We start from the raw sequence: 25,015 nt of genomic DNA on the forward strand, positions 1-25,015 counted from the left end.
AAATCACATTTGAATTATAATAACTTGGAAAATATAATTTATTAATACAATATTTTCAATAATAATTTAATCATATTAAATCATATTTTTTTCTGAACATGTACCACGGGAGTTACATGGAATTCTTTAAGCCCTTAAATGCATGAATGTTCCGCCAATCATTATTACATATTCAGGTGTTTAGCGACCCGTATCTATGTCTAACACGAATGGAACTCCACCTGTCGCGATAGTATAAAACTCTCCTGATAACAACAGACGAATAATATAAAGCATATTTTGTTGCCTTCTGGAGTTTGGAAGGGTTCAGTTTGAGCAGATGTTCCATACCATCATCACTGTCCTCGTCAGAGCTCATTTCCCAGTACATTCAGCATCTGGCTCATATTCGTCAATATCTTATTCTCAAAACTATCATTTTCAACATCAATATTTTGATTACTGACAGGTTCTTCACCAGATCCACCATCAAGGGGCAGTGACACTATTATTGTAATATTTGATTGCGTTCAGTTCTTGCTCTGCAGTAAATCGCTGAGCCATTTCAAGATGATACGTCCTAATCCTTTGTTCTCTGCCTGCAGTAACTATGAGTGAAACGTCACTTCATCATTGTGTAACAGACACTGCCACCTTGTGGAATAAAGGTGAATTGCTCTTATTCAGTCATCAAAGATTCAATTATTGCAGTGCAGAAAAAATATACTTACACTGTTACACACCTTGTGTCTTTAGTGACCTTATAAAAAAAATGAATGGGAAAACAGGCAGTTTCATAATTGTATTATTTTTCCTTGTTATATAGTTTATAATGAATTGATTTAGAAATACTAAGAAGGTTGATGTCTAACTTTAAAAATTAATGAGGAGGAGGGTGGCGAATGACGTAAGGTAAGCGTTTAAGGGTTAAAGAACTATGTAAATATTATGCTACAAGAATATAGTAATTCAATGCCATAGAATATACCAACATGGTGTTAGCATTTGATATTATGACTGTTCCATGGTATCGCCAGTCATTTTCATGGCTACCGCAACATGACAGAGAATAGCATGCTGAGAGGGGAGCTCTGCCGAGGGAAATACAGTTTCTAATGCCTGGCTGGATTTGGAGAGAGGTGAGAGGAGGGGAGGGTGTAGTTCAGCAGTCGGAAAATTGAAAAGCAACGAAGGACTAAATGTGTTCGGCTCTGAGCCGTCTATATTGAGAGAGCGTTCCCTCGATGACAAATATATCTTACACTCCAGACACTGTAACATTAATCTAATGTAATATATCCTTAATATTATAAATATATGCATCCCATATTACAGTAAAATTCCATATTACAGATATGGAAACAATCATGCTGGAGCTGAGATATCTCTATCTAAAACTTAAAATATTAATTAACTATACTATAAAAAAGTACTTTTTAAAGGGTTTATCTAAAAAGTACATTTAGCATCAACTTCCAATATTTATATAAAATTCAAAATAATGTTGCACAATAAAGCCAAAACAGATAATGGGACTGCTATGTGAAACGTGCGCTTGCCTGTGATTTAGCTAAAGCATGTATATAAAACTCACATTTAGCTTACAAATGAGATGTGTTTAAACAATCATCCAAAATCCCCGAAACAAACGGCGCTCACATTAGGAATACTGTGACATATCCAGTTTACAAATGCTAAATGGTTCCCCAACTCATAAAGTGATGCTTGCTGGTAAATGATAATAGAGACAACATCCTCTGTTCAGTTCTAATTAAACTACTTAAACACCCACACCACAGCGGCGAGAGGAAAGACACCGCGTTGGCAGGAGAAAACAACTGGCAGCGCATTTAAATTATCATATAAAAGTACGCGGTAGACCGCAGGAACGTCTCGAGTCCCGAAACGAGAAAGGAAATGAGAGAAAAAAACTAAAGACAGCAGAATAAAAGACAGGACAAAAGAAATGCAATGTGTCCTAAAACGCTGTAGGTGGCCAACGGATTGATGTTTTAATTTAGGGATGTAGGGATGGAGATCATAAAAAAAAAAAGTAAAACTCCACTCCGAGTCCAGTTCCTTAATGTTTCCTTTAATGATTCTTTTAGTATTCCTTTATTGAAGAATAATTGGTCCTATAACTGGGGAAGTGTGTAATTTTGTCAATGTTAAAACACTCCTATTCCAGGCAAGACAACTGTAAGTAAGCAATTTGTATATTGAAACGTTCTGTTCGGAAGCGGTTCTGAATACCCACCCCGAGCAGACCGAATTCCCAACCTGAGCAGACAGAGAGAAATAGAGGAAGTGGCTCTTTTGGGGAAGGTGCTGCGTGCCTGTTGAAATTCTGTAGGTATTTCAAGGTTGTTATCTATTTCAGATCAACAGTGTGGGTCAGGGTTCACGGCTGCCCGCGTTCCCCAATCCTCCGCAGACCTGTGATTGACAGCAATCAGCATCTCGCCGGCATCACTCGGGAGACAAAGTGAGGGTCAAGACAGCGGGCGATTTGGTCTGTCATTTTTAATTATCCAAATGATATTCACAGACAAAACCTCTCCCATCCATCAGGGCAGGGCATTACCATAGACAATGTTTGTTTAAAGACTGGCCTATAAAATCAAACAATTATGAATGCAGACAAGCCTTGCTATTGACTGCATAAGTAATAAGGGTGGATCTATCCCCCCTCCACCTTCTCCCTGTCCAAATTCCCACTGCTAATGAACCAGGAAACGCAGGCCGGATCATCAAAATTCTCCGCTTTGCACTGCCCACTGACCTTTCCCACCCCCCCCAAGATCCTTCGGTGACGTCCGGTCAGGTTTTATTGACAGAGTCTGAGCTGAAAGTAAAAGGCTGCCGAACACAGACCATACTGTTGGCACATTAGCATGCGCTCTGAAAGCGCATTAGCATGTATAGGCGTGTTACGGCATTCTGTACCAAAGTATTTGACATTACCGTCCAAACTAAAAGACTTCGGGAGACGGCGAGGGTCCGTGCGCCCATTGCGAGGGTCTCGAGGGCGGATCGTGTCCGGTCGTCACCTGTTTCTGCGTTAACCGGGAGTATCTGTTCCACCTGCCACATGTGCTCACGTTCTACCTGTGGCCAGAAAACACCTGCCACCCAGTGACAGGAGAACTCAAACACACCTGCACACAGCTGCGAACTGCCACTACACACACACCTACAATTATACACACCTGCACACAACACACACAAGCAGCAGCTGCTCCTGTCTGACTGCCATTTCTCACCTGCACAGACTCCAACTCACACACATACAAATATACAAACACAATTAAAGTGGCGATGGATGGGATGGGTGGGTGGATGGATGGATGGATGGATGGATGGATGGATGGATGGATGGATGGAATTCTGGTTCTGGATGCTAATTGATCTATATATATATATATATATATATATATATATATATATATATATATATATATATATATATATATATATATATATATATATATATATATATATATATATATATATATATATATATATATTAGTTCAATAAAAAAAAACTAGATTAAATCAGAGTTTTTCTATATATTTTTAATATAATAATTTCACATTTAATTTCCAAATTAATGTAGAAACATCATAAAAACGGTTTACTTTAAATACTTGTTTAATGGCATCTTTTAATGAAAGAAGGCCAGTATCACTAATATGTTGACGGCACATATATATATACATATACCGTTTCAGAGTTCGTTTTCAATCGGGCCGAGTCAACCTCTTTAAGGCGATTGTTTTGTTGCGCGGTCAGAGCGTGATTGCTGTGTTCATACACTCACCTAAAGGATTATTAGGAACACCTGTTCAATTTCTCATTAATGCAATTATCTAATCAACCAATCACATGGCAGTTGCTTCAATGCATTTAGGGGTGTGGTCCTGGTCAAGACAATCTCCTGAACTCCAACTGAATGTCAGAATGGGAAATAAAGGTGATTTAAGCAATTTTGAGCGTGGTATGGTTGTTGGTGCCAGACGGGCCGGTCTGAGTATTTCACAATCTGCTCAGTTACTGGGATTTTCACGCACAACCATTTCTAGGGTTTACAAAGAATGGTGTGAAAAGGGAAAAACATCCAGTATGCGGCAGTCCTGTGGGCGAAAATGCCTTGTTGATGCTAGAGGTCAGAGGAGAATGGGCCGACTTATTCAAGCTGATAGAAGAGCAACTTTGACTGAAATAACCATTCGTTAAACCGAGGTATGCAGCAAAGCATTTGTGAAGCAACAACACGCACAACCTTGAGGCGGATGGGCTACAACAGCAGAAGACCCCACCGGGTACCACTCATCTCCACTACAAATAGGAAAAAGAGGCTACAATTTGCACAAGCTCACCAAAATTGGACAGTTGAAGACTGTAAAATTGTTGCCTGGTCTGATGAGTCTCGATTTCTGTTGAGACATTCAGATGGTAGAGTCAGAATTTGGCGTAAACAGAATGAGAACATGGATCCATCATGCCTTGTTACCACTGTGCAGGCTGGTAGTGGTGGTGTAATGGTGTGGGGGATGTTTTCTTGGCACACTTTAGGCCCCTTAGTGCCAATTGGGCATCGTTTAAATGCCACGGCCTACCTGAGCATTGTTTCTGACCATGTCCATCCCTTTATGAGCACCATGTCCCCATCCTCTGATGGCTTCTTCCAGCAGGATAATGCACCATGTCACAAAGCTCGAATCATTTCAAATTGGTTTCTTGAACATGACAATGCGTTCACTGTACTAAAATGGCCCCCACAGTCACCAGATCTCAACCCAATAGAGCATCTTTGGGATGTGGTGGAACGGGAGCTTTGTGCCCTGGATGTGCATCCCACAAATCTCCATCAACTGCAAGATGCTATCCTATCAATATGGGCCAACATTTCTAAAGAATGCTTTCAGCACCTTGTTAAATCAATGCCACGTAGAATTAAGGCAGTTCTGAAGGCGAAAGGGGGTCAAACACAGTATTAGTATGGTGTTCCTAATAATCCTTTAGGTGAGTGTATATGCCTAAACTAACCAAATTAACGCACCAGGTTCCGAAAACAAACGCTCCAAACGAGCCAGGTGTGAAAACGCCCTCCGTCTCACACCAAACACACAACAGCCATGCTGTCAGAGTACATCGCTATATCAGATCTCCTCTGTCCAAACTGTACAGCATCTAGCAAATGAGGTGACATGCAATAAAGCGTGTGTTGAAGAGGGTGCAAGTAGCAGCATGTGGCTAATACACCAACAACACAGTGAGAAAGAAAGAGAGAAACAGTGAGAAAACTAGATCAGAAGAGTGTGAAAACTCATCCGTCGTATTGGACGGCAGTAGAATGGATGATCTGTCAGGAAGCCATCCAACACTAGATGAGATTGAGCTGGGTCTGTGTGTGTTTGTGTGTTTATGGATATGTAAATGCTGTTCGCATTATGTTATGCAAGCTAGTGAACCACAACAAGAGAGGCTCTGACATGTTTGCTTTCAACAGCAAATTAGTGAACGAAGGGAAAGCTATGGAGATCTTCCGACAGCTGATGTAAATAAAAGAGCTAAAAGCAGAAAGCACTGACCTCAGACACGCTCACACTGTGATCTCAACTGCTTTGTGATGGACATCACAGAAAACACGTCTGCCTCGCTTTTTACAAATCTATGCACTGTGAATGCAAGACAGACCTGGACTAATAGAGATGGAGACCAGCTAAAACTGTAGCCAACAAAGAACAAAAAACAGCAACACAGAAAGAAAAAAGATATATTCTTGTTGGCTGACTTAGCAAAGGGAACAGCGAGTTTGGCATAAAACTAGCAGCACTTGCTAAGGTTAAAATATTATTTGTACTGATCATACTGAGTTATGTATTTGAACAAACCCTTAAAGGTGCTGTATGTAAGAATGACAGCTAGAGGTTGAAATGGGTACTGCAGTCCAAATTCAAAATATAGTTTTCCCCGACCCCTCCTCATCAGACTCGGCGCTCACACGGGTTGCCAGTTTGACGACACGCAACAGGAACGAGCGCAATTGACAATGAAATTGTCACACACTGCTGATGAGTTGATTTATCCGCGTTTTAATATGCTATTGTTCATAGAGATTTCTAGATAGATGCAGAGGCTTTTTAGGTCTGGAAGAATCTGCGATCTCTGACCCAGTTGTTATGACTGCAATACATTGTGTTTTCCGCCAACTGGCAACCTGTGGTGTTGAAATACTATTGGGTAAATTGGCCACGTGTGATATCGCACAGACCAAAACAAAAACAGACATTTTGACACGGAGCGCACATTTCAAAGTAAAATAACTAGCTGTAGCATTGTTTTTCAGAGAAATAAGTAGTGAACTCAGCATGTTTCCTAAATATCTGAAAACATTTGATGGTATTTTTATGGTTTAGTACAGTCAAAAACTTACATACAGCACCTTTAACCCTGCATATTAAACATTTTTGGACAATAAAAAAGACTTACATTGAAAGAGGGACCCGAGCAATATCTAGAAACCAGAATATCATAGGGTGCGTTTCAATCAGCTGCCTCGTTCAGTAGTCAGGGTACTGATCACGTATTGGCCATTTTAAGGGCTCTCATGAACACTTTCTAGTGCACTAGCTATAACCAGATTAAAACCTTTGCTCTCTAAAAATATTTCATTAGATTTCAGCATAAACATGCATTGCTAGACAGGTAGTAAATCTGCATTCATGTGCATGTAACAATCAAAGTATTTATCATAATGTACTTTAAATAACATTAAAAAAAATTTAGAAGAAAATATCAGTTCTGCTTTTGCTACTAAACACCAGTAGTGAGTTTTAAGATGAAGGTGCGGTCATGTTACTGGTCATCAGTGTCCCAGTGTGTCGTAAGCAGGGCCCTTACCAGTGCCCAAATTCGTGTACACTATATACTGATTCACAACCTAGGGAGCTGATTGAGACGCACTCATAAAGCCATTAAACAGCCACTCAGAACGTTCTACAAACAGCATAGAAACTGCAAACCCACATGCTAAAAAGCACTCAGCACAACCACACACAACACTCTACTATCATATAACAAATCAGTTGCAGTTAATTTCTACACCAATGGAATTGCAAAAAGGGAGCAGAAAAATCTCTCCCATCTTCGTCTAAACAGTATTTTAGGGGGAGGAACATGTTCCTAAATAAAATAACGAGCGATACATAATAAATCAAGGGTGATTATTACCCTACATTAAAGAGTTATCACAGGAATATCTGTGTGATTTACACGTTGCCCTATAATCTGTTAAATATGCTCATGGGCGCAGTTTCCTGCATAATGGTGAGCTTGTTAAGAATTATTTTTTGTGCATAGTAATGTTAAAAGTAAAAGGCATTTGAAAGATATTGCAAGAACACCATAAATCCTTTACAAACACACATGGCTTGAAAATTCCCCACAAAAATTATACGTTTAGTTATCATTTACTCATATGGCATACAAAACCAGATACAACTTACAACCAGATACAACCAGGCTTAACTTTTTTCTTTTGAAATGAACTATGCATAAATGAATGAATTATACACCTTAATAAATGTAATAGACTAAAAATGCATGAATCTATTTGCATTATTATTATTGTTAATAATATTATTATTATTAATTATAAAAATGAAGTATACTTCTGAAGAATTACTATAAATCAGCCAGCCAGCCAGCAATCAATCAATCAATCAATCAATCAATCAATCAATCGATCGATCGATCGATCAATCAATCAATCAATCAATCAATCAATCAATCAATCAATCAATCAATCAATCAATCAATCAATCGATCAATCAATCAATCAATCAATCAATCAATCAATCAATCAATCAATCAATCAATCAATTAACCAGTCAACCAACCAACCATCAACCAATCAAATCAATCAACCAACCAACAAATCAATTAATCAACCAATCAATCAACCAACCATCAACAAATCAAATCAATCAACCAACCAACCATCAACAAATAAAATCAAACCAACCAACCGAACAGTCAACCAACCCACCAATCAACCAACCAAACAGTCAACCCACCAATCAACCAACCAAACAGTCAACCCACCAATCAACCAACCAAACAGTCAACCAACCAACCAACAAACCAAACAGTCAACCAACCAAAACCAAACAGTCAACCAACCAACCAAACAGTCAGCCAACCAAAACCAAACAGTCAACCAACCAACCAACCAACCAACCAACCAAACAGTCAACCAACCCACCAATCAACCAACTAAACAGTCAAGCAACCAACCAATCAACCAACCAACCAATCAACCAACCAAACAGTCAACCAACCAAAACCAAACAGTCAACTAACCAAACAGTCAACCAACCCACCAATCAACCAACCAAACAGTCAACCAACCCACCAATCAACCAACCAAACAGTCAACCAACCCACCAATCAACCAGTCAACCCACCAATCAACCAACCAACCAAACAGTCAATCAACCAACCAACCCACCAACCAACCAACCATCAACAAATCAATCAATCAACCAACCAACCAACCATCAACAAATCAAATCAACCAACCAACCAACCAATCAATCAATCAACCAACCAATCAAATAAATCTTCTAAAGCCTTATGAATAAAAATAGTCTGAAATCTTCCTCTACACAGTAGCTCAAACCTCTACCATATAATTACTATATCAACTTTTTTGGTAAAACTTTACAATAAGGTTCATTAGTTAACTACGTTAGTTAACATGAACTAATAATGAACTGCACTTATAAAGCATTTATTTATCTTTGTTAATGTTAATTTCAACATTTCCTAATGCATTATTAAAATCTTGTTAACATTAGTGAATGCACTGTAAACTAACATGAACAAACCATGAACAGCTATATATTTATGAACTAACGTTAACAAAGATTAACTAATGCTGAACAGAGGTGTTGTTCAAGGTTAGTTCAAGTTAACTAATGCATTAACTAATGTTAACTAATACAACCTTATTGTAAAGTGTTACCACTTTTTTTGCTCAATGACAACATGAAGGTAAGTAATGATGACAGATTTTTTATGTTTGGGTTAACTGCTCCTTTAAGCTCTAGAACTAATGGCCCCGGCAAAGGTAAAATGGACACATATCCCTCCGACAGGGGCTTGACGTCCCTAAAACCATCTGCATGTATGAGAGGAACTTGACGTCTCGAGGATGAGGCGCTTTGAGGTGAAGAACACCCTCCCTGTGTGTTATTTTCTTTCTCTGCCACCTTCTACCTGATCTCACCGAAGAGCCAGAGAAGCGTGATGGCGATTCCTGTGAACCGCGAATCAACCTGCGATTACAGCCGGTGACAGCTGCACGCAGACGGGCTCAAAGACACTGCCTCGCTCCGCCTTGATGTTATGCAAATGTAAACAGCTGTCATTTCTAAAGCCGCCGTCTTTGCGCTTTCCTCCGGTGTGAAGATCGAAGGGTTTTCAAAGTGTCTGTGTTTTTTTCCTCCCTCTTCTCTTTTTTAATCCAAGCCCTATTATCACAAACAAGCCAAAAACAACAAAGACGACGCTACAAAACAAACAACAAGAGAACGAAAGAGAAGAAAGTAAACAAGGAGTTGATGAAAGATTGAGTGCTGGAACTTGAAGCTGCGAGACATATTAAGAGGCGTTTGGTGTCCTGTCACCCCGGCGCTCACCACAGGTGCGCGCGCACACACACACACACACACACACACACACACAGACAGTAATTAAGGCTCCCTGTCGATCAGTGTCTCTGAACGCTCTTCATCCTTTATCACTAAAACACATCAAAAACCACAGATAAGCAATAAACAACAGCGCTGTTAATTTGTTCAGTGAAGATCAGAAACTTTCTGACATGCTGTCTGGCACATCCCTAATATGAATGCAAAAACGGCGGATGCCCAAAAGAGAGCGATCTGCGCACACATAACAGCAGAAAGCTCCACTGAAATGGAGCGCCTGCCATTCACAGTGTTCTGCACGTTCTCCACCCGGTTGTTTTGTTAAATACTTTGGCTAATTTGACTATGCTTTCAAATACTGATAAGACTATAATACTATTTCCTCCTACCCGAATCAGCACAGAAAGTCTGTATATTCCATTGAGGCCCCATATTCTCAACCTTTTCGACGTCAAGGCCCCCCATTGTCCATACCAGTATTCCAAGGTTCCATGACTTTGACAGTCGTGATTTGTTGGATAACGATTATGAATGAGGATTTTTAATAAGATATCTTGGTTACACTTTAGTATGAGGAACACATATTCATTAATAACTATGACTTTTTCCTCAAACTCCTAATTTACTGCTTATTAATAGTTAGTAAGGTAGTTTTTAAGTTTAGGTATTGGGTAGGATTAAGGGATGTAGAATAAGGCATTAATATGTGCTTTATACGTACTAATAAACAGCCAATATCCTAGCAATTTGCATGCTAATAAGCAACTAGTAAATAGCGAGAACTGAACACTAAAATATAGTGTTACTGATATCTTTACTCATTTTCTACCTTATAAATTAGAGCATTAAAATATATTAATTTCCATACACTTTTCTCTCATATAGTATATTCAGGTTTTGCAAGACTAGTTGTTGAAGGGGTCATATCTTAGTTTTCTGTTCTTTTAACTTGATTGAATGGCTATGTTATGTTATGGCTAACTTATTTTAAAGCCATCTTGAGGCCCCTTTTGTAAGTTCGCTAACATTTTTAGACAGTAGTCAGTGGTAAACAAAGTTAAACAAAGTGATGCCAAACCCTAAGGTGGGTTAGTGCACTTTCAGAGGTTAATTTATTAGAGTAAAAGTTATACTAATTAAATGAATAAAAATACACTCCACAAGCCAGATTTGATCATGTTTCCTCTACATGAGCACTATAAACATGGGCACTAACCAGTGAACTACAGCTCTAAAATACAAATGCATCAGATTATCTGGACGCCCTTTAAAGTAAAAAAGGACAAATATCATTGCATTAGATAACAAAATATCAAACCAAGTGACATTTATATGCAAGCAGAAGTACTTTTTAAGCCAAACTATTCAAAAAAATGTAAATACATTATAATAAATAATGTGGGTTCAAAGATCGCTGTTTGTGAAGCAGTCTTGAGGAGAACTGACTTCATCTGTGAAAAATTGCGATCAGTTAATTAAATGTAAATGCAAAATGTCTTCGAGTAAAGAAAAGTGTAGAACTGTATGCTTGTATATGACACTGGATTTAATATTTTGTTATCTTATGCAATGATTTCAGGCATTTTAAGAGTGACTTAAGTGTCCAAATAATTTCTGGGGCAACTGTAACCGGTTTTCTAATAAATTTACTTAATATATTAGGTTTTTTAAAGAGGAAAATGGAGTACCATAGGGGGGTCCAATCCTGCTCCTGGGGGGCCAATGTCCTGCTGAGTTCAGCTCCAACCCCAATTTAAGATGCTGTATGACATTTTTTTGACAGTACTAAAGTAGAAAAATACCATACCATGTTTGCAGAGATTTAGGAAACATGCTAAGTTCACATATTGTTTCTAAAAAAAACAATGCTACAGCCATGTTTTGGTCTGTGTGATCCCGCCCACTGCTAATTTACCCAACAGTATTTCAACACCCGGGTTGCCAGTTGGCGGAAAACAGCGTATTACTGCCATGGAAGCCAACAAACAAACTGGGTCGGAGATGCCAGATTCTACCTGACTAAAAAGCCTCAGCGTCCATCTAAAAGGCTCTAAGATCGGAGGCATACTAAAATGCGGATAAATCAACTCATCAACTTACAGTGTGAGAGTCTTCTCGCCTTCAATTGTCTATTGTGCTTGTTCCTGTTGCATGTCCTCAAACTGGCAACCCGAGTGAGTGTTGAGTCTAAGGAGGAGGGGGCAGGAGAAACAACCCACTCCAATATTTTTCATGTGGACTGCAGTGTCCATTTCAAACGCTAGCTGTCAATATTACATACGGCACCTTTAAACACACCTGAACCAGCTAAAGTCTTACTAGGCATACAAGAAATTCCAGGCAGGTGTGTTGAGGCAAGTTGTAGTGAAACTCTGCAGGACAGAAGACTGTTTAGACATCTATGATGTTTTTAAAGAACTGCTTGCCTGATGCCAGTCAAGCTCAGGCCATACGGCTTTGTAAATTATACATTAGCTCACAGCTAATTTAATCTCCCCAAAAAATCTCCCAAAAGAACAGACAAAGGTTCAGTCTCACTTTCTGTGCTGTGTGTCTATGACCATACACTGCTTTTGCTTTTGCCCTTCACAGGCAGCTAAGCTCTCATCGGTCTTAAAACCAAACTCTGCATCTATAATTCATCTCTTGCTAAGCATGATCTGGGTGATATAAATGCTATTATTTAGCCGGGCGGAAGCGTGGAGCACTTTGACAGAGGACTTCTGAGCTCTCTGCTAATGACCTAGCGCTGCTGTTGGAATCAATCCGACCCGCTGCCCACGCAAATGACAGTGCACTGTGGGAGTGGACATAACGGTCATTTCTGTGGCCCAGAGCGCCGGCACAGCCCGTGCCGACACCACCAGAACTGCAACACCCTCGGGGCAGAGACGCTACTAAAGGAAGTGTAGGGTTTTAAAAGGATCTTAAAGGTACAGTAGCAAAAATAACTTGTTGTGATATTTACCTCCACCTGCCTGCCACAAGAAATGGGCCTTTTCTAAAAAATGTACTGTTGTTGTGTGTGAGCTGGGACAGAAAAAGACTATATTTATTGTGCCATGACATTAAATAGTATAGTGAGAAAACAGAGCGTTACAACAGCTGCCTTCAAACAGACCTGCATATTAAAGCAGCTAATTGATTATCTGTGTTGACAAAACTCAATGTGTTCAGCTTATTTGTGCATAAACAAAAAAGGCACAGAGTGTTTTCTGTGCTGAAATCTGGTCACTGGTTCACATAACAGCACAAAAACAGCAAAACACACAGAGCAAAAAGCAAAAAAATCCCAAAGTATTTCAACTATTTTTTAAAGGGTTATTAGTTCACCCAAAAATTCAATTTCAGAACACAAATTAAGATATTTTGATTTAAAATCGATGATCAATGACGAATAGAATATCCATCAAGTATCAATCACAAACAGTGTGACTTCATACATCATTGTATCCTCATCATATAAAAGGGTGATATTGAGAATTTATAAAAAAAAAAAAAAAAAACATTTGTATGTGTGATTTCTCAATATCACCCTTTTATATGATTATGAGGAAATGTGTCTATTTTGAATAGTGTGTATATGCCTGAAGGTCATGGGACCAAAAATTAAGCATTTTTGATACTTAAGTAGATAGTAAAGACATCATTAAAATAGTCCATGTGACTCCAGTGGTTCAACCTTAATGTTAGGAAGTGACAAGAAGACTTTGTGCAAAAAACAAACAAAAATAACTAAAATGTCTTCTCTTCCATGTCAGTCTACTCACGTAGTAAACAGTGCAGCGATTCCAGGTTCTACGTCAGAACACCAGCTCTTATTTATTTATATAAAAAAAGTATCCTTGTTGGTTCATAACATTAAGGTTGAACCACTGGAGTCACATGGAAAATTTTAACAATGTCTTTACTACCTTTCTGGACCTTAAAAGTGTTAATTACATTGCTGTCTATGGAGGGGTCAGAGAGCTCTCAGATTTCATCACAAATATATTAATTTGTGCTCTTAAGATGAATGAAGGTCTTACGGGTTTGGAACGACATGAGGGTGAGTAATGTAATATTCATTTTTGGATAAACTAAACCTTTAAAGAACCATTACAGTTATGCTTCATCCAGTTAAATAGCATTAAAACAACAACATTTGCAACACATTTAACTTCTAAAATTTTGTGAAAAATTCAATTGGGAGTTTTGCATGAGGGTGAAAAACTTTCCCATGCAGATTTTGCATGAAGAAGTTGGTCACACAAATTCGCAGTGTTGACCAATAGAAACCTGCTTCATACATCGCTACCTTTAGAGAAGAAAAGTTAACTTGGGGTGTGTTCACACTTGACATGTTTGGTTCGATTAAACCAATATCTGGTGCAATTGCTCTGTTAGTGCGGTTCATTTGAATAAGTGTGAACGCTGCCATCCGAACCCTGGTGTGCACCAAACAAAAGGACAGAGACTGTTGAAAAGTCACAGTCCACTTCCAAACGAACTCTCGTTCGACTGAAATATGAACACAACACGGACCAAGAACAGGTTGTGATGTCACAAAATGCGACCTTAAAAAGGACAGAATGCTCAAGAATACCAGTTTTTTTCTCGTTATAGGAGCCATCACAGTTTGGTTCAGATCTTCGTTTGTGTGTGTGACAGTTTTGACTCCTTTACGCATTTTCTAAGCTCTTCACGAGTTCTCAGCTGGTAAAAATACCATCATATGTGTGTACAAGCACATTTAGCCCATCACACGGATTGTATCTTTAGGATTGCTCATAAAAAATGATTAGTGTGATCGCTAATTGATCAAGGACTAAATGTATAATTTTCTTTTTTGGTCTGGAGCAACAACAAAACAAAAAAACCCAAGAGAACCGAACTACACGTGTGAACAGACACTTTGAAGCAAATTGATGAATAATTCCCAATAAAACCAGGAACAATAATTATAAAAGTAAATGGGTTTGATTTTGATTTCATGCTGCATTTATGTTTACTTTAAAGTGCATCTCTATATGGAAAAGGCATTTGACATAACCTTACAAAACTGAAAATAATATACAAAGTATATGAAAATCAATTATTCCTCTTCTACCACACCTTCCACATGTACAAGTCTCCTCAAAATCTCCATAAAACAGTGTTACTAGTTCATAAAGAATAAAGTGAAGAGATAAGAAACGGCAATGTTATCAACAAACCTGGAAATGTTTTATACTTCAAAATTAACCAATGAGAAACAACAAATCTGAATGAAGATTTCAACAACACTGGCATATCATTCAAACGAACAGTCAACAAGAACCAAAGTGATATGAAATAAGAACCAGGATAACTGTAAAAGTGCATATATGCGTGAGTACTTGAGCGTAGCGTCCGTTTGCAGGTGAAGGCCGGTTAGCAGCTCTTCCCCCACGTCCTCTTTATTAAACGCTATCAAACACGGTTTAAGCTGTCTAAAATTAGCCTCAGCGCTCAACAACTAATGACTGCCTTGCATCCATTATTAGTTCATTTTCTTCAGATCAATCACCAGCCGAGCATGCTTTTTTTAAAATGTCATCCTAAAACTTTTCACAATCAATTAAGCTGAAGATTAATGGGGACAATTTGCCAGGAACAAGTCCTTCCTTGAAAAGGCCACGCCTCGACAGACTTCCAGCCTGGTATTGGTGTTAATTATAAATTTCCACTTTGCTGTCACACACTTAACCTGTCGTAAGGGAATAGCGCTGGCAGTCCGGGGACCGGCGAACCGCTTTATAAATATTCCTAATCCGCTTTTTTGGACACAGGTGACTGGTGTAAATTGCGCTTTTCGTTCTGTGTCATTAAAACGAATTTGAAAGGACATCAGTGCTGTAGCTAAGCATGGATAAAAAAAGATTTTTTCCACTCTCCGAGGTAAAATAAGAAATTGGCCCCCCCTTGAGCTTTCCCGAAACACGAGTAGACTGAGGAAGTGTCATCCTTCATTTACTCGCATGCGGAACAGCTCAGAGACACCACATATGTCTGGAGACAACAGACCTGTAATGTCTAAACACACACATTAGTGCATCTGTGACGGTTTTCATTCATCCAGGTCATTGTAGAACGCCTGCTAATTTATTCATAAGCAACTGGATTTTGCCGTTCATCTTAATAAATGACTATCTACGAATAACAGATTAGTAAATGTCATGCATCAAAGACAAACCTTCACATAAGAAAAAAAAATCACACTGCAACTTAATAAAATCATAATTGTGTTAAAATGACCTATTTTGGTCAGAATATAATGCACGAAATGGGCTATTTCAGACCAGAAGTTTTTTGAGTGCTAGTAAAACAATCAAGTGCAAAGCATTTCAAACTGGAATTGGTATTTTCTGGCAATTACTATGGTTATTCTTCATAACACAAATATAAAACAGTTTGAACAGTCACCATTAACGCATTCATTCAACTGAAAAGTAATTTTGGCCAATACTAATAAGCTTTTGCCTACTATTCTTTAACTGAAACTCAGAAGTCAGGACGTAATTATCATATTTATTTATCTTATAAATATGATCATTCCATGATGTCTTGAAGACAAAGTAAAATGTGTTAGGAAAAGGGAATAAAAAATACTACCAGCCGTAAGAAAATAAAGTGTTTCGTCATATCAGATTTCAGTTCATACAGACCTTGTTTTTGCTTTTCTGAATAATAGAGGAAGAGACACATTTATGATTACATTTCAACTTTTGTGCATGGCATGATTTGCATATCAAATATGCATATTATGATCTTCATAGCCAGTGTTGATCTCAAGCTCGTCCCGAACTATAAGAACATCAGGGCGTTTTGGATGAACAAAGACATTTTTAATAGTTTGAATCTCATCTTACCTGCAGAATGTGGCTGCCAAGGTGAGGCTCAAAGATCTCCGAGGCAACAACGCCGGGGCTCCGCCTCCGCTGGGACCCGATAGCTGCGAAGAAAGGCACACAGCGTGAGCGCACTCGTTTCGGCATGCGCACACACGTTTCCGCTTTAAATCCAAACGAACTTGGAATTGGAATCTGTCCGTGCGATTTTAAACAGATACGGTAAACTGTTAAACAAACACTTCCGCCCCAATAATACTAAACCCCCGGTACTGTAAATACACAGATGCAAATCAAAGCCTCAGAATGGCTCCGCTCTGCATATTCAGTCAGGCCCGGTGCTACAAAGCCCGCTGTTTATAGCAGGACTAATACCGCCACATCCATTGAGCTGCAAAGCACCCAGAGAACAGCACCCTCAGGGCATTTTTTCCAAGTTTCCAACTTTAAAGTCGGCTCAGGCTCTGCTAAAAAATGGCCTGGGGTGATTTCAAACTTAACAGACCTTGTCCCACCAGAGCTCATTATAGAGAATTTTATAACAAAGTGCTCTGTACTTAATTTTCCAAGCCTAGCCAGGCGTTCGGGTAATGTTGCTGAATTAAGTGCAATTAATGATGTAATAAAGCGCTGAACGGCCATTAAGGATTCTCAAGGACCAGTAGCAAACAACGCTTTGCCATTCAGGGAGGGCGTAACGGGGACATAAGGACGTCGTGCCCCAGGTGAGCATGCACGAGAGGGGCCGAGACCCAAATGAGAAGCCTCTGTCCTTCAGAGAGCCTCAAGCTGGGTAAACACTCTTCTCCCCTCCGGTAATGCTTTCAGCACTAAGCCCTGTGTCCGCCCCGGAGGAACATTCCTGCCACAACACGAGCGGGAAGGGCAGCAGCAGCCGGAGGAGAGAGAGAGAGCCGGGCTCTCGGCACTGTCCCTGGAGCGCTGGGGTCAGTAGCCGCCAATGTGGGTGGAAAAGCAAACAATCCTGAGCAGCAATCCGGTGGGACAAGGACACGGACATGGAGACTCAAAACGCACAGCAGAGGGAGCTCTTACGCCCTGAGGATCGCACAGAAAACATGCACACACACACACATACCTGCACATCAAACAGTGCATTCATGCACACGCAATCAATGCAACCTGGCACACAACACACACGCATGCTTTTGATACAAACATATGTCTGTCTGATTTCGGAGTTTGGTTCATTTAGTTCAAAAATATTTGGAAACACAAAGAGGTCCAAAATTGACACTTTTCAAAAATCAAATGTGAACACATCTGGAAATCGAACATGGAATTAACCTACAGTAGGAATGTCAACTTACTACATGATTAAATCTAATTATAAACAAACATTTACTATCATGAGTTTTTTTTTTACTCATATGACAATAACATGTGGAATATTCCTCACATTAAGCCATAAATAAATTAATTAATTCATAAAATAAATACACATGGTTATTTCATGTCTGCCCTATTAAGTCCCACACAATATAGTAATTAGCCTGGTCCTACCAGACTCTCGTACATTTCATTTGTACAGAGTCTGGCCACTCTCCATTGACAAACGTTAACTTCCTTGAAGGCGGGTACTCTGTTGAAGTTTAAAATTGGATTGGATCTGCCCAGAGCCACTCTGGATCTGCCATAACCAATCACTAACGTATGGTCGTCGCATATGTCCTCTCAAACTAGCATATGACATCAACGTCATCGTTCTCAGCCACTCCCTCTGTTTGCTGATTGGACCTGTTAAAATTTTAAAAAACGCAATCCTAGATGGAGTACTGAAGGAAAATGAAAATTGAGCGGAAGTATGTCGGAGGGCGGAGCCAGGCTATATAGTAATGGCACTGTAAAATAAATGAATAAAATGGAACAGAATTAAACCTGATGCATATGGCACCCTTAACTGGAAACACTTCTGGATTTTTGAAGTCGTAATCTGATGTGTGATGTCTGACGTGTGTGTTACGTTTTTTAAAGGTCTGCCTGGGAACAAAGATGCTGTGACGCCAAAGAAGATCGCCGTCGTGTTTACAACTGTGACAATGAGCGCTTATCAGGATCAACTAAATGCTGGATTTTCAAAAGACTCTTTAAAATATGTCTAAGAGTTTTACACACCGGTCTGTTATTGTAGGGACATCAATGTCACATTTTCACACCCCTAAACATGACGCTAAACAAAGGGAACTGTGAGTGGTTCCTTTACATGTAAGTCAGACGGCCTTGGAGCGGTCCTTGGCCAATGAAACCTGTGGTTGAAGGTCTGGCTATGCGAAATTACATATAATGTGCTCCAGCAGAGATCACAACCACCAGCAGTACAAGTAAGTCGACAAAGAAAATACCAAAGTTAAGAGGTCACTTGACCAGCCTCAAATTACCCTCCTCTCTGTACTTAAAGACGACATCTCCAGACAATAGCTCTCATCACACAAGGATCCTCGCTTAAGACCACCGCATGGAAATCAGCCACACGTCCTCCAAATTCCTTGACCTTGAGGAGCTTTGCCAACTATAAACTCTACGGTTAATATTTCATAATGAAAAATGTGAACATGTTGAACCACAGATTAGTTTATAGAAACAAGTACAACCAAGTGAATAGTCTTAAAGCCTAATCTGTCACATTTAAAGACCCACTCACATGACACATTACGGTTTCAACACACCTATCACACCAAAAATCATACATGCATGCAATGCAGACAGATTCATGAAAGGGTGATTTGAAGAGATTTCCAGACAGTAACAAGCAGGAAGTGCATACGATAAAAGGGGAAAACAGCGAATGTAAACGTCTTAAACCATTTTCGTCCCTTTGTTTACTGGTACACTCAATACTGTCCAATGACAAGACTATGCGACTGTGTCGCCATGCCTCTGCACGGCTGCCCAAGCAGCCAGAGAGATGAATATAATTGCATATTGATCTCAGGAATTATGCTCTATTAATCTGCTTCATTTTGCTCATGACGCAAATGATATATGAATAAAGAGCTTGCGGGAGCACAGAGGCAACACAATGTCTGTCCTGCCATGATTCTCCATAATACATCTCCTCTAGTTTAGCTCCCTGCCACGCTAGATTGAGCACATACAAATATATTACTGTGGAAACGCGAGCAAATACATCAGGCCTGACCTAATAAGTCCTGCACAATACAGTAAAGGCACTGTAAAATATACAGGATCTGTCTATTGAGTACTGGTGTACTGCCAAAGACATACAGGATGATTTTATTCCATTCGGAGAATCGCAATCCCAAAGTCCTTGGCGGCATTTCGCAAACATGCAAATGGAAAGAGCTCGTCTGATATAGACTAATGTCGTTTTATTATGAGACAATATTGCTTTCCATTTGACACTTTCAATATGTAATGCTAGTCTTCAATACCCGCCATACCACAAACAGCATTTGGTGCAAGACTGCAATAAATGCAATTTGTTACTCGCCGCAGTGGCAATTTCAAATCGCTTGTGCTATTAGAAAGTCAATTTAACTTTCACTTTTATAAGTCAACATTATTGCTATTGTTAATTTATTTCTCATTGAATGGGAAATTGGCAGCAAGGCATCAGACTGTCATTTTAAATCTGCAATAATTCCTTGTGAAGCTTAGACCTCTTATTCCCTAGTCCTGGATTATTGGAGCTAAATGGCAGTCCCTGGCTTCACCAAAGGCTCAGGGGCAGGTACTGTTACACAAATTGCCAATTCAATTAACGGAGTGTAGACGCTCAACTGGCAGCTGGCACAAAGGACGGCTATTTTGGCAAGTGTCAGGCCTAATTCATCAAGCTGTCAATGCTCTCGCGGTCGGAAGCAACGGACAACGTCAAAGCGCGAATGGCACAATGGGAAGTCGTGTAATCTGGTGAAACTCATGTGCTAAGGAATGCTAACTCACATGCTAGCCGCCCACACTGAGCCCATGGCGGTTTGGGGAGATGAGGCCTTTGAGGTCTAATCGGGACTGTGAATGTATAATATCAATCAAGAGACAAGATTCTTAGAATCACAGAATCACAGGTTTAGAACATAAATATGTCAACAGATCTTTTTTATGGCACAGGCAATGTCTAACTTTGAACTAACTCAATTCACATGCAAAGAGGTCAGCAAATTAAAATAACCACACTGGAAAAAGTCGCTGCCTTCAATTTTTAAGTAAAATCAACTTGGATATTTAAGTCATTTCTACTTAAATGACATGAAACTGACTTAAATTAGTTGAATCTTGAAACTTATAAACAAAAAAATTACTTAACTTATTATAATGATTTAAAGCAATGTAAAAACACATGTTGTCATAAATTATTGCTCATATACATTTTTATGCTGTGTTCACACCAAACGCGAATAGAGCATCAAAATCTACAGCGTCTAGTTGGACGCTTGAACATTTTGAATCCATTCACGCGTCCACAGCGAACTGGACGCACGTATAAATTGAGCGTTTGAAGCTAAATAGATGCGCGTTCAAGGTGATCCAGGAGAAATATGTCATAAAACACCACTCTGCCTCTTTTCATTTTCATTAAAAATATATATTAAACATTAATAGCCACACAAATGGTCCAGGCAACTCCTACATTATCTTTACTGCATATATATTTAAATATCCTTAAAAAATAAAGTTATGAAAACTTTTCTTTGCCCTCAGTCAAAACGATTTGGCAGACAACAAATTATAGATTCATGACACCAAAGATCACCCGTTAGATCAACACAAGACGAACCATTACAGGACATCAGAGCCAGCGGCAAATGTCAGAAGGACTGGCTGAAGAAAGGCTGCTCTCGCCGGGGTTAATGAGCTCTGAGCGCCCAATGATCGCCTGGATCTCACAACTCCGAAAACGCAAGATTATTTTTTTTAAATAGGGGCTCTCTTTATAAATAAACCACATATGTGAGCTTTAAACAACTACATTCTCACCTGAAAAAGTCTTAAAACTAAATTTTGTGACACAATAGTAGTATTTTTAAATTGTGCAGGGTTTCTTATTACGTCACTTTACCACGTGACAGCAGTAAGCATGCTCCTGATTGGTTAACGCGGCGCGAATTGACGCCAAAGTTCAGATTTTTCAACTTGCCGTCAGACGCAAATTCGCTTCAAACGTGTGAATGCACAAAAAGCACCACTCACACATAACGCGCGTATCGCACAAGATGCTCAATTCGCGCGAACTGGACGTTCTAATTAGGCGGAATCGCGTCCAGCGCACCGTGCAAAACGCGTCTATTGCGCGCGTAAACGCGTCTTTACATTGACTTGACATTGAAATCACTCGCTCCTGATGCTCTATTCGCGTTTGATGTGAACGCAGCATTACAGTGCATTCAAAGTCATATTAATTTACTGTAGCAAAAACAGCATGTTTGCTTCTAGGGTAAGAGAGAGGGGGGAAAATATTCACATAAAACTAAATACTATATATCATATAAGACACTGTTTTTCAGAAACATTGACTATTATTAAAAGTGGACTTTTAATTTTTTTTTAGGATATAGCCCCTTTAAAGTAAAAATGCAATTTAGAGACCATTTTACTCAGATAAATTTCCAGTTGAAAAAGATTTTATAATCTTTAATAATATAATATTATATTAAGAGAACCTTGGCTATCTTTAAAAGTGGAGTAAAATTGAAAATAAATAAAATGAACACAAATTGTAGGATATGACCCCTTTACATTAAACATAGATGCATAAAATGCATAAAATTATGTATTTCCAGTAGAAAAAAAAGAGATAAGATGTTTTTTCAACTTATAGGCTGTCATTAAAAATACAGTTGGGTTTTTGAAAGTCTCTGGACCGCAGAAAAACACATGAAATCGGATTTTTTTCAAATCTGATTAGAACCACATTTGGAGGTGGTTTCAAATCAGATTTTTACAGATGCATCTCAGTCTGGATGCTCTGGCTGCTCAAATCGGATTTCAAATTGTCTTTTGCGTCACTCTTAATGCGACAGCAGCGACACACAGTGATACGGTATTCAAACTGTATGTCCAAAGATTTCGGTCATGACTACAGCACAGAACATCACAATATATACCAGTTTGAGTTCTGCACTGTGACTCAATAGGGCGCTTATTTGGAGGGCGATATGATGCACCTCCATTTTTCCTGCATCCATTTTGAAAGCTTCGTCACATGTGTGGACACATGTCAGGACACACAAATCTTACTTGATCACTTGCAATTAATAGTGCAGACCCTCTGCCTGAAAAGATCTGATTTGAGAAAAATCTGCCCACGTTATTTTATTTATTTTTTTTCAAAAAAGGGCTTAATTATTAACATTTTACATCAGAGTTGGTCTCAGTCTGTGCATATCTGAGTGTGATTGCTGACCATATATGACAAAAAGTGAACTAAGGTTCTGAATCCAATGCTCCAAATGAAGACAGAAAAAATGTAGGACAGTACTAACTTTTATTAACTGATTATTAACTTTTACTAACCAGAATGGAGAGGTTGGAGGGGAGAGAATGAATAAGTAAGAGGGATTATTGACGTCAGGTGAAGAAACGTCTGTGGAGAGGTGGAACAAGTTCATGAAAGATGAAAACAAAACGACACAACAAGAGGAGGAAACTACATGGGGTCATATCTGATTTCATGGTAATTCTACTTGCACTGATTTAAACTGAGCAATGTCAGATTTCTCCCATGTTTCACACGGTTCGTTTGCTTCAACGTCTGCACTCATTAGACAGGAGTGAGACGCGTCACGCCGTAATTGATAAACCTCAAGGTGCTCTACGATCAGGACATGCCCACGCACCACCACATCTTGTGAGGTTGAATGTAAAAGTGCTGTGAGTTAATGAAATGATGAGACCGAACAGACCACAGCATGTCATTAGCTTATTCAGAAAATTATAGACTCGTCTTGTTTCATTGTTCAGTCGTCTTTGTGTAGCAAACATTCCTCAAAGAGGAGGGCGGAAACCCAAGTCTGCATTTGAGAGAGAAACTCTTCATCGCAAAGGTGATACTCACAAGATTATAAACAATACAGCAGTTTCCACAATACTGAGCAATCAGGGCAAATGGAAATTAGAGTTCGACGTTTCACTGAATCAAAACCCTTTATCAAAGTCTACATTAGGAGAATTCAATTACACTTCCAAGAGCCCAAATGTCTAAGTTTTCTTTTCAGAAAAGGTCCAGATAAATCAAACTGTGCACGGTTTCACAAACCGGCCATAAAAGCAACATTTGTGCATTTCAGGCATATTCATCAAATGTTCAAGTGGGCAGAGATAATACATATCAAATGTAAAAAGAAAAAAGTTCTGTGCCAGACTATAGTAAATTATTGTCAGGTTAATTGATAAAAATAAATAAAAAAAAGTTTAAAGACCAAGATTCAAGCATTATAATGCCAGTGAATTGTTGCCTTGTTTATGAAGTCCATAAAAGTGTATCTATCCATCATAAAACTGCTCCACACGGCTCCAGGGGGTTAATAAAGCCCTTCTGAAGCGAAGTGGGACGTTTGTGTAAGAAAAATATCCATATTTAAAACGTTATAGGCTAAAATAACTAACCTAAGGGTGGGTAATTCATGGGCTATTTTTCATTTTTTGGTGAACTATACCTTTAATATGTCAACCGCTCTATAACACAAAATACTGTATGCAGTGATCTAGCAAAACAATTCACCAGTAACAATCTATATTTCAAACTGTAAGTCAAATCTCCCGTTGGCTTTCCTTCCCATCCGGTGTCCTTCAATCCATAATCTGCTCCTCATGTTTTCACAGGCCAAATGTCATTAAATAATTTACTTTAGTTGGGATAATGACAGGTCCGGATCGTTCTCTTTGCGCAGGCCTTTGAATAAGTTATGCCCGTGAAGATGGAGGTTGAAACATTTGTTTTAATTAGTTTCTTTTAACGTCTTTGACTGGTTTAAGTTTTCATGATGATGTGTTCAATAATCCATGCTCATCTTTTCTCATTTATATCATCAAAATTTAAGCCGCTTCATTCTGCGCTAATGACGCCTCGCTCTCCTTCTGTCTCGCTCTCCCTTTCTCTCTTCCTTGCTCTGCTCCAAAACCTAGTGAGCTGCCCACCGTAGACTGCTTTTAAAAGACTCTATAAAATAAAAAACGAGTTTTGTGGCTTTTAATCCATTTCTATTAATGATTAATGTCCTGCCACTTTCCTGATTCAACAGGAAATACATCAACACAGAAAAGCAAATTGCTTATGAATGGATTTCATGGGATTTGGCTTATTATATACCCTTTAACAATAATGTGTGTGTGTGTGTGTGTGTGTGTGTGTGTGTGTGTGTGTGTGTGTGTGTGTGTGTGTGTGTGTGTGTGTGTGTGTGTGTGTGTGTGTGTGTGTGTGTGTGTGTGTGTGTGGGCATGTTTTCGTGAAATATCAGGACACAAATGTGTATAATGACATGGGTATG

General features: G+C 39.1%; 1 protein-coding gene across 1 annotated transcript in view; it reads right to left on the reverse strand.

Moving 5' to 3' along the window:
* npas3 (neuronal PAS domain protein 3) overlaps positions 1 to 25,015 on the reverse strand; it is a 408,670-nt gene that overhangs the window by 184,001 nt on the left and 199,654 nt on the right. Inside the window, exon 4 of the mRNA XM_079832348.1 lies at positions 16,569 to 16,651. Within this exon, the coding sequence (XP_079688474.1) occupies positions 16,569 to 16,651 (83 nt within the window). The remainder of the gene's footprint in view (positions 1 to 16,568; positions 16,652 to 25,015) is intronic.

This window comes from Gobio gobio (genome assembly GCF_949357685.1).
Source record: "Gobio gobio genome assembly, chromosome: 13".
Lineage (NCBI taxonomy): Eukaryota > Metazoa > Chordata > Actinopteri > Cypriniformes > Gobionidae > Gobio > Gobio gobio.